At 38.7% G+C, this 17,766-nt stretch overlaps 1 protein-coding gene across 2 annotated transcripts in view; it reads right to left on the bottom strand.

Annotated features, from left to right (window-relative positions):
• The window catches only part of dtnbp1a (dystrobrevin binding protein 1a), a 198,718-nt gene that overhangs the window by 142,240 nt on the left and 38,712 nt on the right, over positions 1-17,766 (bottom strand). For both annotated transcript variants that reach the window (XM_060850123.1, XM_060850124.1), the window contains exon 5: positions 7,888-8,020. In XM_060850123.1, coding sequence (XP_060706106.1) covers positions 7,888-8,020 — 133 coding nt within the window. The remainder of the gene's footprint in view (positions 1-7,887; positions 8,021-17,766) is intronic.

Below are 17,766 nucleotides of genomic sequence, written 5' to 3'. Positions count from 1 at the left end.
GTGTCATAATTAGCTTAAGGTAATAAAACATGCATTGCAGAGATGAAAAATTCAGACCAACTTATAATAAAGTTAGTGCCAATACACAAGGCCTCCAAGTAACAAATTAGCTGCACAGGTTCTTTCAGGAAGAAATTCTATATTCAATCCGTATTCACAATCGTGAACTAGCAATACATTGATTTAGGTAGTGTGCTAGCACAGATCATGGAAATGGATTAATGTCCTATCATGAGAAACTGTCTTGGCCCACTTTCACGTACCTGTAGTGCCAATTCAATAATTTTAGTGATAGGGATGATCAGATGTAATCAAGATGTGAATATGAACTTATGTAGAGATGAACCCCACTTTGAAAAAAAAAGTGTTTCATTTTAGACAGTCTACTGGAAAATAAAAAAGGTGTAGTTTGAATTGACAATGAACGTTGACTACCCAACTTTAACATATGCCATTGCTCAAACTATGACAAGGCTGATTAATTTTGGACTAATAGCCGACAACAAAATCTTGTCATTGGATAATAACAGCAATTTCTGCTTGAACACTTAAGATGCTAAACCTGCTATAATGAAAGTTGTCATTATTGGCATTGAGATTCAACTATCTTGAAAATTAATTAACATTATGAAATGTTAAACGTACAACTTATTTACTTTATTACGCATAAACTTGCAAGAATATTGGTAGGATAAAGAAAAGCAACGGTCATCAAAAACATTTGGAAAATAGTTTGATCCACTTGGTTAATTCAGTTCCTACTTTACGAGTAAAAGTCATTAGGACTCCAAAATCTGAATGACAGTGAAGAGAAAGAAATACGCATGCATTGGTGACATTCAAAATGTAATTAATTATACAAATTGCATAAATTGTACATACAATGTCACAAGATACTTGTTTTCTTTTGCATATGAAGGTAATGCACATTCTTAACCTACAACAGAGATACTACAGCTACAAAAACATTACATTCTTGAGTTTAAAATAGAAAAATGTCAAGTTCTGCAAAACTAAATATTAGAAAACGATTTGTGTTAAAAAAAACATTGAAGCTTAAGCATCATACTGATAAAGAATGGAAATCATGAGAAATTAAAATTCAAAAATGAGAAGTTACCAACAACTATCAAAAAAAAAAGAAACAGGCAGCTGAAACACGTCAAATTACTCTAAAAAGTTAAAGATGGTTTGTTATCAAGAACAGAAATTGCTGGAGAAATTCAGCAGGTATGGGAAGAAAGCAGAGCTAACATCGAGTCTGGTGACTCTTCAGCAGAACTACTTTCTATGGCCATTGCTTCTCTTTGTCCTACCAATATTCAGAACTGTTGAGAGTCACTGTACTTGAAATGTTAACTTTTTCTTCCCACGGATGCTGCTAGACTTGCTGAGTTTCTCCAATAATGTTTGCTTTTGTTTCAGATCTCCAGTATTCACAACTTTGTTTTATATTAGTTTCAATTCTCCTACACTTGGAAATCTACAGAGAAAGTAACATTTACAATGCAGAAATGTCAAGAAAAACTCAAGGCACTTTCTATTGAATTGGTTACATTTGGCAAATATTTCTCAGCATGATCAACCCTGGTGAACTATTCAAAAAGAACAGCACTAACCAGCCAAAAACCTGTCAAACATGGCAACAAGAAATCAATTTGTAACCTTTATGGCAAACAATTCTTTGGGAGGGGTTTTACTGGTCATTTGAACATTGAGCTATTCAATTAGACAGACACATCCAGATTATGGCAAATCTCTCTCCAATACATTAAAACTATTAAAAAGTAAAACGTCCATGGGTTAATATGGGATCATGGATTTTACCGAAACTTATTTCCCATAAAACAAATTGATATTTAACAATTTTATTGACAAATTATAATCCTTATTACCCATCACTATGGACTTGGCTCATCGTATTAAAGCAACTTCAGGCTGCTGTTTCAAGTCAATCCCAGCTACTTGCTATGCTTTACAGCAAGCAATTGCACCCCCTAGTGATAATTGGAATTAAGTGCACAATAACCAGTTTCTTATTTAGCTACTTAATTGAAAGGACATAACAGCCTGCCAGATCCCACTTTTGCTAGCAGGATCATGACTGATTACAATTTTTAAAATGCATAGATGCATATGTTAGCATTTTTAATATTCACTGGAACTGTAGCCAACTCATCCATGCCAGTCAGGTTTCTCTCACGAAACTAGTCCCACTTTCCTGCATTTGGCCTACATCTCTCTAAACCTTTCTTATTCATGTATCTGTCTACATGCCTTCTAAATGTTCGAACTGCATACACATCTACCGTGTCCTTTGGCATTCCACACACAAACGACCCTCTGTGTAAAAAAGTTACTCCTCAGGTCCCTTCTGAAACTTTTCTCCTCTCACCTTAAAAATATATTCTCTAGTTTTGAACTCCCCTACTCTAGGGAAAATACCTATGATATTCTCCTTATCTATGCCCTCACGACTTTATACACCTCTATGAGGATGACCCCTCAAGCTCCTACGTTACACTGAAAAAAGTCCCAACCTATCCAGCCTCACCTTATAACTCAAACATTCCATGGCAGCATCCAGATAAATCTCTTCTGAACCCTCTCCAATTCAATAACATTCTTCCTGTAGCAGAACAACCAGAACTGTACACAGTACTTCAAACATGGCTTCACCAACATCCTGACATGACACTTCAACATGACATCCCAATTCCTATATTCAAATGGTTTGAGCAATGAAGGCAAGTGTGCTCAACACCTATTTAATCACCTCAACTAACTGTGATGCAACTTTCAAAGAACTATATAACCCTGAACCAAAGTTCTATTTGTCCGACAACGCTATCCAGGGTCCAACCAATAACTGCGTAAATCTTGTCCCTCAGCAAAGAGAGGAGGAAAATTCTGCACTACGGACCCCATAACCTCAGATTACCCTTGCTCATGTACCTAAAGACCTCTGGGCTGAGAATCGGCATGTTCAATCACACGAACACCAATGGTAAAAACTTGCTGAGTAATTGCCATCTTTAAAATGAGCTTTGACCTGAAAAATCAGATTTTAGAAGTAACTAGATATGCACAACCAATCTTAACAGATGCATGTCAAGTATAAATAATGACCAGTGTGCATGACATTAATGATATACACATTTGGATGAAAAGCATACATATACTGACTCCTTTATCAAGGACAGCACTGAACAATAAAGATAACTGATCCAGTAAGTGATGATTCTGAAGCAGTTTAAAACAATAGGAACAGAGGATCCAAGATGTAATATATTCTTTTAAAAAATTCACGCTAGTATTTTACAGAAAAATAAAGTCATTTTAATGCAATTATGTAGGTTATAAGGCAAACTCAATTTTGTACTGATATATGTTTAATACCAAAAATTGCTGAGACCAGAAAAAAAAAGTTATACGTACACAAAGCAAGTAGTACAACAAAGGTTTGTTTAAAAAAAGTAAGCTTACAATTGTTAATGTTGCAAAGTATTAAAGCATAGAAGCACATTGGCCTGGAGGCAGAGACTTTGCGGTAAATAGTGGTCAGATTACGTTGCAAGAGAAACAAAAGGTAATTCAGAGAACAAACCGTCAACAAGATACACTAAGATTAGAACACAAACAGTTATGAAAAGACTTTAAAGTACACTAAAAATGTTTAAAGATAAAATAATCTTCAGGTGCTCTTTTAAGAGGTATCCAGCATTTTAAAAAAAATGCATTTACATTAGTGGAATTTGCACTTAGAACCTAATTTTAAAAATGCTTCTTCAAAAAAAAATAAATAATTGAAATAAATCAGTACCACAATGCACCTGAACAATAAACTGAATTAATCAAGACTGAATACTGGAGCAGCTATGATATTTTTCTTTGGCTTTTTTCTTGAAAAGCAATTTAAATACTAGTCATGGGATGGTCATAAGAATCCGTACAGTGCAGAAAGAGGCCATTTGACCCATTAATTCTACACTAACTCTCCAAAGAGCGTCTCATTCAGACTCAGGACTCTCTCCCCCACCCCGATCCAATTCCCATAATCCTGTATTTACCCTGGTTAATCCACCTCCCCTTGTCACAATAGGCAATTTAGTATGATCAAACTGCCTAGCCTGTACAACTTTGTACAGTGAGTGTTTTTTGGTCATCATTTGTTGGCTTTGAAAACTTTCTCAATCTTCTGAGAAAGGAGAAAATTCAGGACAGTTAGAAAATAGTTCACATGGTGTAAGAGTCTTAGCTTTAAAGTTCAGGACCAAATGAGCTTCATTAATTACCTGAAAGGGTTATTCAAAGCTCAAAATCTAAGCTCAGTTGAGTTAATAATCAGGAAGAGGCTATCAAACTCTCAAGACTGGGAATTGAAAGAAATCAATAAGTGATAACGAAAGAAATTCTCTCTGATAGAGTACTACAAAAAAAAAAGGGACGGTGCTGGGTTTAATCGGATCCTCTCAAATTGTGTTTTGTAAATAGCTTGGTTATTCTACTTTAATCTTTTCTTTTGTGCAATAAATCGGACTTCATGTTAAAACCAGATCTGCAGCTTTATGCACTTGCGATTCAGTGAAACAGCACTTCAAGTTAAAAAAACATTTAGGCCAGATTTCAGTCTGAGTTCTGACTTGTTGAGTAATAACCATAGCTGTGATTATAAAACTAGTGGTTTAAATTTGAAAAACAAAATTTGGAGAATTAGTAATGCAAAATAAAGATATGATAGATGAATGAAAAAATTTTGCGTTGGTTTTAACTGTAGTGAATGGAAATTGCAGAAATAGTAAAACCAGAAGTAAAAATATACTACAAGAAATGGATTAAAAGAAATATATGGATGTGTGTACTTAAGATTCCTGCAAGGTATTTAATAAGACGCCACAAGTTTACTGGACAAAGTAAAAGCTCACTGGGCATGACGTAAATTATTAATATAGATGTAAAATTTATTAGGTAACAGGAAACAGTATAAATCTATCATTTTTCAGATTAACAAATAGCAATGAACAAGCGCAATAGGGATCACTACTGGGTCATCAAAAATTTACAACAGGACTACGTGCAAGCCAGACAGCATTGGCAACATGAAACAGACTGGGCTAAGTGATCCCACAATCAGGTCAAAGCCCTGAAATCCTGTCACATCTGTTCATGAATTGTATTGTGCACAATACAACAACAAACAAAAGGAGGCAGCTCTGAACTCTCTCCATTCTCATCGTCAATGATGAGGAGCGCAGCACATTTCACAAAAAACACAGCTTAATTATTTGTATTCATCTTCAACCAGACGTTTTTAAAATTCTCTCATTGGACGTGGACATTGCTGGTTAGCTAGCGTTTTATTACCAATCCCTTGGTGCCCTTGGAGGTGGTAGTACCTTCTTGAACCGTTGCGGTCTACATATGTAGTTAAGTAGACCTACAATGTCCTGGGGGGGGGGGTTTGGGGTGGGATGGGAGAGAAGAGTTCTAGGATTTTGACCCAGCACCAAAGAAATGATGATGTATTTCCAAGTCAGGATAGTGAGCGGCTTGAAGGGGAATTTGCAGGTGGTGGTGTTTCCATGTAGCTGCTGCCTTTGTCCTTCTTGATGAAAGTGGTTGTCTAAAGGTCTTGGTGAATTTCTGCAGGGCATCTTCAAGATAGTAGCAACAGTGTGTACTGAGGTGATGGCAATGGAGGGAATGCATACCTGTAAGATGTACAGCCAAATCAAGTGGTCTGCTTTGTCCTGAATGGTGTCAGGCTTAAGTGTTGTTGAAGGATTTGGGGAATCAGGCAGTGAGGTACTCACCACAGTATTCCTAGCCTCTGCCCGGCTCTTGTAGCCACAGTGCTTATGCGACAAGTCCAGTTGAATTTCTGGTCAAGGATGTGATAGTAGAGGATTCAGTGATGGAAATAGCATTCAATGTCAAGGGAGATTTTAGTATGCATGGTCTTAAGTAACACTTCAGGTTAATTAACTAGAAAGGAATGTTAACGGATATTGCTAACCTATCTGTAGTTGCATTGTAACTGGCAGTTCTCAATCAACCGCATATATTCCTAATAATATTTAGCATAAAGCTAACACATTTATGAAAGGAAAGAGGTTGACAAAAAAAAAGACCCTGTTAATATAGAATACTAAAGTTCTTAAAACAAACCATTAAATAGGTATTCAACCTCAAGACAATATAGTAGAATATGTTGTTAATTTTAACACACAGTTGTCTGAAGGGCCTATTAAAGGTTTTGGACTGATCTGCACTGAGTCTGAACTCCTTAGTCAAAGGACCCTGTTAATAATGGAAAGTTTAACTGATGATCAACTTGGTCCAGAAACTTATTTCAGTGGCTGTTATGAGACTAAATGCTGTTCCTGTCTTTTTCAGTTTCCACAAGAAATCAGAATCTCACAGCACAAATGCAGAAACACAGACCTTGCACACAGAAAAAAGGTCAACAAATTACCACTCAATTAGTCCAGGTATTGGGATCATCTCAGTGAATAGCTACCCAGCCAATTTGCTTATGTTTCAAATGATGCAGTGAAAAAAGTTGACCTATTCTGATTCTGATGGAATCGAAATAAGAAGGCCTTGTTTAATTGAGACAAAATGCCCTTGGACATTGAGCCTCCTTTAACATTTTAACTGGTTCAAGACATCCAATTAGATAAACAGCTTTCAAGAAAGCTGAGCTGCAGGTTGGCTAACAACACATTTTAGCACCAAGATCATAATACAGAATGATATTCACAATTGAGAACTTGATACGCATCCTAAGCAAATTTAGTGGGGGTGAGAACTTCAGTCAAGGCCCACGTTTAGACCATTCCGTAAACAAACTGAAGTCACATTTTATTTTTAATTTCCATACACAGGAGGTGAGTAACACTGGGTAGGGCAGGATTCATTGTTCATCCCTGATTGCCCTTCAGAACATGTAAGCCTGTAAGCTCATGTAAGCCACTTCTTATGAAGTAAAAAGTTAAATTATCCAAAAATTTGAAAAACGCCAAAGTGGCCAAATGGTTTACATATTGATACAATTACTACATTACAAAATGGGGTTTCCATTCCTATTAATACAGATAAACATACATAAAGCCAATGATTTGGTCTATTTTTGCAATTTATAGAACCAAGAGGCATCAATTAATGAGAAAATGTACAATTTTTTCCCATTCCGCAACCATATATTACACAAGAAATACCTAAAATCAGTAAAATGGCATCAATAACACCGTGAGGTGCACCTGCATCTTTAATCTTAGCCACAGTCTTCAATATCCTTAACTAAACTTACATTATTGCAGTAATGTATGTTATCCTTTTTATAGAGAGGGCATTTATTTGTAATCAAATAATATTTTGGATTTGAAACGCATCCATAAAAGTGAAGAAGGTATATGCCTGTTAATATCACTGGCCAAGACCTCAGCATTTCATTCAATGCAGCATATAAACATGATTTCAGGAACAGGCTCCAAAATGGTGAAAAGCTATATGTAGATTGACAAAGGATTAGAAACTGGTGGCCTCAAGTCTTGTAAACAATGATTACTCAGCAACATTCATATGCAAATCAGCCAGGTTAGGCAACACTCTTCTTCCTTCAATAAGTCACATTACAATAAACTGTTTGAATTGTATTAAGCTTTCCAGATAATAATATTTAAAACAGCAAAGGCTGCTTTTCATTTGGTTTGACAGAGCAGCCGTGAAAAAAAAGTTTGCATTTCAAACTTCAATTTATATTTACAAGATAATTTGATTTGCATTCTTACAATAAGTTTCACATCAAACATAGATTACCACATCAAGAGAACTATAATTACTGCATCCTATCACCATCTTCCTAAAGAGATAAAATGCACTCACCAAGTTTGGATGTCAGGGCATCTAAGCCCACTAACAATGCTGGAATTTCTTCAAGCTGTTCCTGCAGCTCAAATAACTGGTTCCGTCTTTTCTCCCAATACGCTGACAGTACCACCACTTTGCCATCTACAACCTAAAACATTGTGAAGTAGTTATTCAATTCATATGAAAATACATTTAAAATCATGCAACAATTCAACTACGGTCTGCTTGAAATTCAATTTACCTTACTAAATGTTCATTAGCGTTAAATTCCTTAATTAACTGTGGTATAAGATTATTTAAAATATATAACTTTGATTCTTTTCAGCAAAGAAAAATTATCAGAAATAGACTGTATTGTTAAGTAATGATGGTCCAGTGATGCTGAAAATTACCCTTCTGGAGGTAGTTATATCCCATGTTAACATACAATATTTATTCTACAACCAGAATGTAGGGAATTAAGACATCAAATATAAAGTAGCATCCTCAGAAGGATTACTACTAGTACTACATGCAATGGAAAGTTGAAATAACAGATAAATCGTAGTTGCAAAATGGTGCAGGGAGGGATTCAGATTTCAGGGACATTGGGACCAATACTGGGGAAGGTGGGACTGGTTCAAGCAAGGACCGCTGCATCTAGACAGAACCTGGACCAATATCCTCAGGAAGAGGGATGTTTCTAGTACTGTTTGGGGAGAATTTAAATTAGAGTTGCAAGGGGGTGGGAACCTGAACAGGAAGACGGAGGAAGAAGAAACAAGGACAAAAACAAAAACGGAATGATAAGCAACAAAAATGGAAGGCGTAAACGTATGGGAGAAAAACAAAACGGGGTCACAATACAAAACTAAGGGGACTACCAAGGTTAAAAAGACAAAGCTAAAACTGTTGTGTTTTAATGCATGGCACATTCATAGAGTCAGAGATGTACAGCTTGGAAACAAACCCTTTGGTCCAACTCACCCATGCCAACAAGATATCCTAAATTAGGGGCACTTGGCTTATATCCCTCTAAACCCTTCCTATTTATATATCCATCCAGATGCCTTTTAAATGTTGTAACTGTACCAGCGTCCACCACTTCCTCTGGTCATTCATTCTATACACGTGCCACACTGCATGAAAAGGTTGCCCCTCATGTCCCTTCTAAATCTTAACCCTCTCACCCTAACTTTATGCACTCTGGTTCTGGACTCTCCCACACCAGGGATACACCATATCCATGCCCATGATTTTATTAACCCTCTTTAAGGTCACCGCTCAGCCTCCAACGATCCAGGGAAAACAGCCCCAAGCCTGTTCAGCCTCTCCCCATAGCTCAATCCTTCCAACCCTGGCAACATCCTTGTAAATCTTTTCTGAACCCTTTCAAGTTTCACAACATCCTTCTGATTGGAGGGAGACCAGAATTGCATACGATAATCTAAAAGTGGCCACACCAATGTCCTGCACAGCCACAATATGACTTCCCAACTCCTGTATTCAATGCTCCGACCAATAAAGGAAAGCATACCAAACGCCTTCTTCATTATCCTATCTACCTACAAATCCACTTTCAAGGAACTGTGAACCTGCACTCCAAGATCTCTTTGTTCAGCAACACTTCCCAGCACCTTACCACTAAGTGTATAAGTCTGCTGTGATTTTCCTTTCCAAAATGCAGCACCTCACATTTATCTAAATTAAATTCCATCTGTCACTCCTTGGCCCATTTGATCAAGATACCATTGCACTCCGAGGTAAACTTCTTTGTCGTCCACTACACCTCCAATTTTGGTGTCATCTGCAAACTTACTCACTATACCTTCCATGTTCACATCCAAATCATTTATATAAATGACAAAAAGCAGTGGATCCAGCACGGATCCTTGCAGCACACCATTGGTCACAAGCCTCCAGCATGAAAGACAACCCTCCACCTCCACCCTCTGTCTTCTACCTTCTAGCCAGTTGTACGTAAAAATGGCTAGTTCTCCCCCCTAACCTTGCTAAACAGGCTACCATGAGAAATCTTGGCAAATGCCTTACTGAAGTCCATACAGATTATATCCACTGCTCTGCCCTCAATCCTCTTTGTTACTTCTTCAAAAAACTCAATCAAGTTAGTCCCACACATGATTTCCCACATACAAAGCCATATTGACCATCACAAATCAGTCCTTGCCTTTCCAAGTACATGTACATCCTGTCCCTCAGGATTCCCTCCAACAACCGGACCACCACGGATCTCAGGCTCACCGGTCTATAGTTCCCTGGCTTGTCCTTACCATCTTTCTTAAACAGTGGGACCACTTTACCCAACCTCCAGTCTTTTGGCATCTCACCTGTGACTATCGATGATACAAATATCTCAGCAAGGGACCCAGCAATCACTTTCCTGGCTTCGCACAAAGTTCTAGGGTACACCCGATCTGACCATGGGGATTTATCTACCTTTCTGCATTTTAAGACATCTAGCACCTCCTCTGTAATATGGACTTTCAAGACGGCACCATCTATTCCCCTACAGTCTATACCTTCCTCGTCTTTCTCCACGGTAAACACTGATGCAAAATACCCATTTCATGTCTCCCCATCTCCTGCAGTTTCACACATACTGCCTTGCTGATTTTTGAGGAGTTCTATTCTCTCCCTAGTTACTCGTTTGTCCTTGATACATTTATAAAATTCATTTGGATTCTCCTTAACACTATTTGCCAAAGCTATCTCATATCCCATTTCTGCACTCCTGATTTCCCTCAAGTACTGCCATTACACTCTCAATCTTTGCTGTCTATACCCCAATACCTGACATATGCAAGATAAATAAATTAGCAGCGCAGAGCTGAATGATACAGTTGCAATTAAGGAGACAAGGCTGCAGAGTGACCAAAGATGTGAACAGAACATTTGGGCCTATTTATTATTTAGGAAGGGCATATAAAAAGGGAAAAGAAGTAGGGTAGCATTGCAAGCAAGGGAGAGAATCAATGCAAGAGTGAAGAAGGATATTGGTTTGGAAAATCATGATATGGAATCTGAGGGTGGAGGTAAGAAATATCCAAGGGGCAGAAAACATTTTTGGCAATTGTCCAAAGGTCCCCAAATAGTAATGATGATGCAAGGGAAAGCATTAAGCAAGAAATCAGAGAAGGTTGGACAAACCAAACAAGAAATGATATAATGGAAGAGGAACTTCTATAATGTGAAAGGTTTTTTGTAGACCAATATATTGGGGAACAAACTAAATAAATTACTCTAGACTGGGTGTGGCGCAATGAGGAAAGATTCATTAATAATCAATGTGTGGGGTTCTTTAGTAAAAAGCAACCATAACATGACAGAATTTTTCTGTAAGATGGAGAATGTAGGCAGTGAATCTGAAACTAGGGTCCTGAATTTAAATAAAGGGGGCCACTAGGTATGAGATGCAAATTGGCAAGCATGAGACGGGGAACTTTACTAAAGCAAATCAATGATTAATGGCACATCCTAATATTTAAAGAACATGAATTATGACAATTACTCATTCCTGCCTGGAAAAATCAATAAACAGGATAGGTGACTCAACCAGTGCTTATAAATGGAACTAGGGATAGCATTAGTTTCAGTAAGACCACATATATATTTGCCAGGAAAAACAGCAAGTCTGAGGTTTGGGAGAATTTTAGAATTGAGTTAAGGAGAACAAAAAAAATTGATCAAGATGGAGAAAGTGGAGTAGGAGAATAAAATTTCAGCAAACATTAAAATTGACTAAAAATTCAAAAGTTTTAGAGAAGATTTGTAGCTAGGGTGCTCATTGTTGTGGTTTTGTTCACCGAGCTAGGAATTTGTGTTGCAGACGTTTCGTCCCCTGTCTAGGTGACATCCTCAGTGCTTGGGAGCCTCCTGTGAAGCGCTTCTGTGATGTTACCTCCAGCATTTATAGTGATTTGTCTCTGCTGCTTCCGGTTGTCAGTTCCAGCTGTCCACTGCAGTGGCCGGTATATTGGGTCCAGGTCGATGTGTTTGTAGATTGAATCTGTGGATGAGTGCCATGCCTCTAGGAATTCCCTGACTATTCTTTGTCCACTGTAGCAGACAGCTGGAACTGACAACTGGAAGAGGCAGAAACAAACCACTATAAATGCTGGAGGAAACATCACAGAAGCGCTTCACAAGAGGCTCCCAAGCACTGAGGATGTCACCTAGACAGGGGACAAAATGTCTGCAACACAAATTCCCAGCTCGGCGAACAGAACCACAACAACAGACTAAAAATTTCTATAAATGTGCAAACAGAATAAGATAAAAACACATGCTTTCCTATACAATCAAAAGTTGGAGAATTATAAAAGGGAATAAAGAAACAGCAGAAGAATAGAGCACATATTTTTGGTTATAGTTTCACAATAACCTCCCAGAACTGTTGTGGGGTCTAGTGAGAGGACAGAATTGAAATAAAATCAGGATTAGTAAGACAATTATGCTAGGAAAAGTAACAGGGTTAAAGATTAACAAATCACCATGGCCCAATCATAGAGATCCTAGAGTACTAAAGGACATAGTCCGGAAATATTAGATACATTGATGGTCATCTTCCAAAATCTATAGACTCTGGAGTAACCTCCTGCAGGTTATAGGGTATCAAGCATGACTCCACTATTTAAAAGGGAGAGAGGAGGAAAAAAAAAACGAGAACTACAGAATCTATTAGAAAAGATTTGATAACACAATATTTGGACAACATTATTGAGATTGGACAAAGCCAGCATGGGTTTATGAAAGGCAAATCATGCTTAACGAATAAATCAACTGGAACGTTTTACAAATATATAAGTAGTAGAATAGATAGTGGAGAACTAGTGGATGTGGTGCATTCTGTTTGTCAGAACACTTTTGATATGGACGTACATAAGAGATTAGTGGACAAAACTAAAGCACACAAGACAGAGGGTAGTATATTGATATGGACTGAGAACTAGTTGACAGACAGAAAAAAACCAAATGGGAATAATTGGATGTTTTTCCAAGTGTCAGGCAGTGACTGGTGGGATACTGCGAGGATCAGAGCTGGGCTCCAATTATTCACAATAGAACTATTAGCAAACTTTCTACTTCAGAATGAAAAGCAGAATGTGTGTTATTTAAATAGTAATTATATTGGGAAGTGTGGATATTCAAAAGGGTTCTGAATGAACCTGGGTCAATGAAAACAAACAGGTAGGTGCAGGATGCAAATTGGAAGGCAAATGATAAAAATGGTCTTCATTGCAAAAGAATTTCAATTCAGAAGTAAGGATATCTTACTGCAGTTATACAGGGTCTTTATTACACCACACTTGCAGTATTGTTTGGAATTTTGTCTCCCTAGGAGAAAGTGAGAACTGCAGATGCTGGAGGTCAGAGCTTAAAAATGTGTTGCTGGAAAAGCGCAGCAGATCAGGCAGCATCAAAGGAACAGGAGAATCGACGTTTCAGGCATAAGCCCTTCTTCAGGAAATTTGTCTCTCTACCCAAGAAAGGGTACATATGCCAGAGAGGGAGTGCAGCAGAGGTTCACTAAGATGATGTCAGGGATTGCAGGTCTGTCCTGTGGGGAGAGATTCACTTGACTGGGCCTGTTTTCACAACAATTTAATACAATAAGGGTTATGATTTAAGTGTATAAAATTCTAATAGGGATGGGCAGACTAGATGCAGGGAGGATGTTTTCTGTAGTTTAGAACCAGGGTTTACAGTCTCAGAATATAGGATAGGCCATTCAGGTGTAAGTTAAGGAAGTACTCTTTCACTCAAGGCCTGTGAAGGAATAGGATTCTCTTCTACAGAAGACTGTGGAAGCCAAGTCATTGAACATATTCAGAGATAGGTAAATCTTTAGATTTTAAAGGCATCAAGGGATACAGGGACACAATACAGAAATACAGAATTAGTTACAATTACATCGAATGGTGCAATGGGGTTGAAGGTTAAAATGGACTATTCTTGCTTCTATTTATCTGAACAACGTTGGCAAATACATGCTTAAGACTAAATTTGACACAAAAGCTCATGCAGACATCCTACTAGTCAGAATCCTGACGGATAGAATAGAATCAATAGAATGCCTACAGTGTGGGAACAGACCCTTCGGCCCAGCAAGTCCACACCGACTCTCCAAAGAGTATCCCACCCAGACCCATTCCCCTATTACTCTGCATTTACCTTTGACTAATACACCTAATCTACGCATCCATGAATACTTTGGACAATTCAGCATGGCCAATTTACCTCACCTTTGGATTGTGGAAGGAAACGGAAACAACCGGAGGAAATCCACATAGGCACGAGGAGAGTGAGCATTGACAGTCACCAGATGCTGGAATCGAACCTGGGTCCCTGGCACTGTGAGGCAGCAGTGCTAACCACTGTGCCACCCCATGGTGTACTTGAATCAATGCAAATATGATACAAACTATGACAGGAGAACTAACTGCATATAAATGAGTCAGTCAACCCTGGCACTGAAATTCATAATGAAAAAATAAGGTAGATATTACAGCTCTCCATGAAGATAAGAATTTCAAGTAATGGACATAAATGGACCAGCAGGATTACCATTATGCATGGAACTCATTGTGACCATTCACAAAAAAAATACCAAATTACCAATCACAGCAGAAGCAAAAATGCTCCCAATGAGTCAGTCCAGGACTTGCAAGAAACATGCCAGACTTGTTGTCATAGGAAATTTCCAAACTGCACTGTAGCTCAGAATATGTAATTCCATCAATTGATGCTTTCTGAAAGCATGGCATTCGCAGTTCAAGTGCAAGCTAGACAATATGAAACATCATAATTTCATCTGTCATATTCATCAGCACACAGACAGATGAGAATCTATTACATGTATGCTAAAGAATGACTATCTAATCAGGATTCAAGACACTTAAGTCACACTTTAAACAAATGCCCACATAAAATTTCAGCAGAGATATCTCAGATATTTTAAATTCCTAGCATCAAACATCTGAATTTTTCCAACAAAGCATAGTCACTGATACAGCTCTAAGGAAATAGAGCTTGAAGAAATAGGAAACCCCATACGTAAGACAGGTGCACCAATGGCACATGTTTCAATCACGCAAACAAACATTAACAGAAATTTGTAACCTCAAATGTAATGACCCAAAAAAGACAAGCATGAAATTCAATAAATCAAGTAAAATGACAAACCAATTGTACTGTACAGGCATATTAAACGATCAAAATAAGCACAATTTAACTACTTCAACAGAGAGCATGAAACATTTGCCCTGGTATTCAGTGTTAGGAGAAAGTGAGGACTGCAGATGCTGGAGATCAGAGCTGAAAATGTGTTGTTGGAAAAGCGCAGCAGGTCAGGCAGCATCCAAGGAGCAGGGGAATCGACGTTTCGGGCATAAGCCTTTCTTCAGGAATGAACCCCGATTCCTGAAGGGCTTATGCACGAAACGTCGATTCTCCTGCTCCTTGGATTCTGCCTGACCTGCTGCACTTTTCCAGCAACACATTTTCAGCATTCAGTGTTAGAACCCTTGATGACTTTTCAGCAGTTTACTTCTATTAGTTTTGGTTTTGAGCTGTGAACTGGGAATTGACAGCTGAGAATGACTTAGGGACTTTGGGACAGCTTGTGTTAAAAGGGAAAGAACAGACCAAACAAGCTTTTGATTGCTTGTGAAGCCAGGCTTGGGGGCTACTTGCAAACAGAGTCTTAATCAAAAGGGGTTCCTTCAGATACAGCGACCCCGGAGCATTGGCTCCAGGGATGGCCAGTGGCTAGCACTGCTGCCTCTCAGTGCCAGCGATCCAGGTTCAATTCCAGCCTCGGGCAACGGTGTGTGGAGTTTGCGCATTATTCCCTTGTCTGTGAGGATTTCTTCACAGTCCAATGATGTGCTGGTGAGGTGGATTGGCCATGGGAAATGCAGGGTTACAGGGACAGGTTTAGGTGGGATGCTCTTCGGAGGGTCAGTGTTGGCTCAATGGGTCGAATGGCTTGCTTCCACATTGTAGGGATTCTATGATTGTGTTTGAAGCGATAGTAGAAGTGGCCTATTAATGAGGGCAGTAACTGGGAACTAGAAGACATTCCAGACTCAAGCAGATGCCAGATGTAGAATAAGAATGGAGACATCAGGACAAGACATTCAGTCTATCAGGACAGAACCAGTGCTGTTTGAACCATGTTTTTTTGCAGATTAGCTTGGCAGCTGACAACACAGCATGACGATTTGAAAGCTCCTTTCCTAATCTCCCATACAGACCTTTGGAGGCCCAGAGAGTGGAAAGCCGAGTTACAAATATTACTACCTTTACCTCGGTAAACCTGATCAGCGGTTTCAGAAAAACAACCAAGGAGTCCACATCAATCTGCGAAACAAAGCACTGTGAAAGCCACCTAAGTGACCTGGCCAGTTTTGGTTTTTAAGCTCTCTCTTAACTGCCTGCCTGTCTGTCTTGTGTGAATGGAGGCTAAAAACAAACATTTTAGGTTTAAAGCAGATTACTTATTTTGTTCTCCACTAAAGTTATTTCATAGAATAGAATCCCTACAATGTAGAAACAGGCCCTTTAGCGTAACAAGTCCTCACCGACCCTCCGAAGATTAACCCACCCACCCACCCATTCCTCTATATTTACCCATGAACAATGCACCTAAGCCACACAGCCTGAATACTGAGGGCAATTTTAGCCTGGCCAAATCACCTAAACTGCACATCTTTTGGATTGTGGAAGGAAACCTGAGCACCCAGAAGAAGCCCATGCAGACATGGGGAGACTGGGCAAACTCCACACAGACAGGCACCCCAGGCTAGAATTGAACCCAGGTCCCTGGCGTTGTGACGCAGCAGCGCTAAACACTGAGCCACCGTGCCACCCCAAATTTAATTACACACTGAATAAATTGTAAGGTCCTCTATTTGAGATACAAAACCAGGTGTCTAGAATTAATTTATAAAATCTGGGATTGGTTAGTAACTATTGTTGAAGTAACTAATGAAGGTCTTGGATGGTTTAAAGGCTGATTTGGTTCGGCTATCTCTGGATCATAACATCAGTGTCACAAGGTTCCATACATATTTCACCAGCAATTTGTTTGTTCCATACTGTTAGGTTAAGTTTGATGAACAATTTTTTGTGGAAACCAGTCCCAAACAATCGGAAATGATTTGGCATAAACTAAAAAAAAATGCACCACCTAGATTATGACAATGTCGAGTAAACGTACAGGACTTAATTGAAATGTCTGCTTCAAACCTGGCACCAAAATGGTTACCACAGACACTGAGCAGGTCACATCCCAATAATGCAAAGGTTCCTCTAAACCCAAAAGTACACAGTAGCTTTCTCATGCCCATTTGACAAATTATTTGCATTTGCGTTGACCACAATGTCAGAAAGAAACAGTTAAAATGATACATAACCGGAGATACTGAAAAGTTATCATAGAAGAGAAACAAGTATTTGTACCCAAAGTCCTTCTGAAGGACATACCGTCACATCTACATCAGTGACACAAAGGGCAGACAGTGAACAGGGTGCCTGGCATGAGATGTGCACATTGGCCAGGAATCAACAGACAGGAGAAGGAAGATGTGTGGAGTATTATCAACAGCAGCACCACAAAGAACTTCCACACTTCCACATGACTCCATCAATACTTGGTCAAAATTGCAGTTATTCAAAAATTTGCTTCAGGTTACCAACTAATTTTCCAAATTTGCAATGTCAGACAGTTAAAAGGACACTTCAAGGGTATCTATGACAGACAAATGCAACATTCCATGTATTTGGTACACCCAGGGAGATCACATCTGACAATGGGACGCAATATACAAGCAAATTTTTTAGTGATGTGGTTTATTTTTATTCATTTAAGGGATATGGAAATCACTGGCTAGG

Source organism: Hemiscyllium ocellatum, chromosome 34, assembly GCF_020745735.1.
Source record: "Hemiscyllium ocellatum isolate sHemOce1 chromosome 34, sHemOce1.pat.X.cur, whole genome shotgun sequence".
NCBI lineage: Eukaryota > Metazoa > Chordata > Chondrichthyes > Orectolobiformes > Hemiscylliidae > Hemiscyllium > Hemiscyllium ocellatum.
The sequence above is the reverse complement of the archived record's forward strand: the minus strand, read 5'-3'. Positions and strand labels throughout refer to the sequence as shown.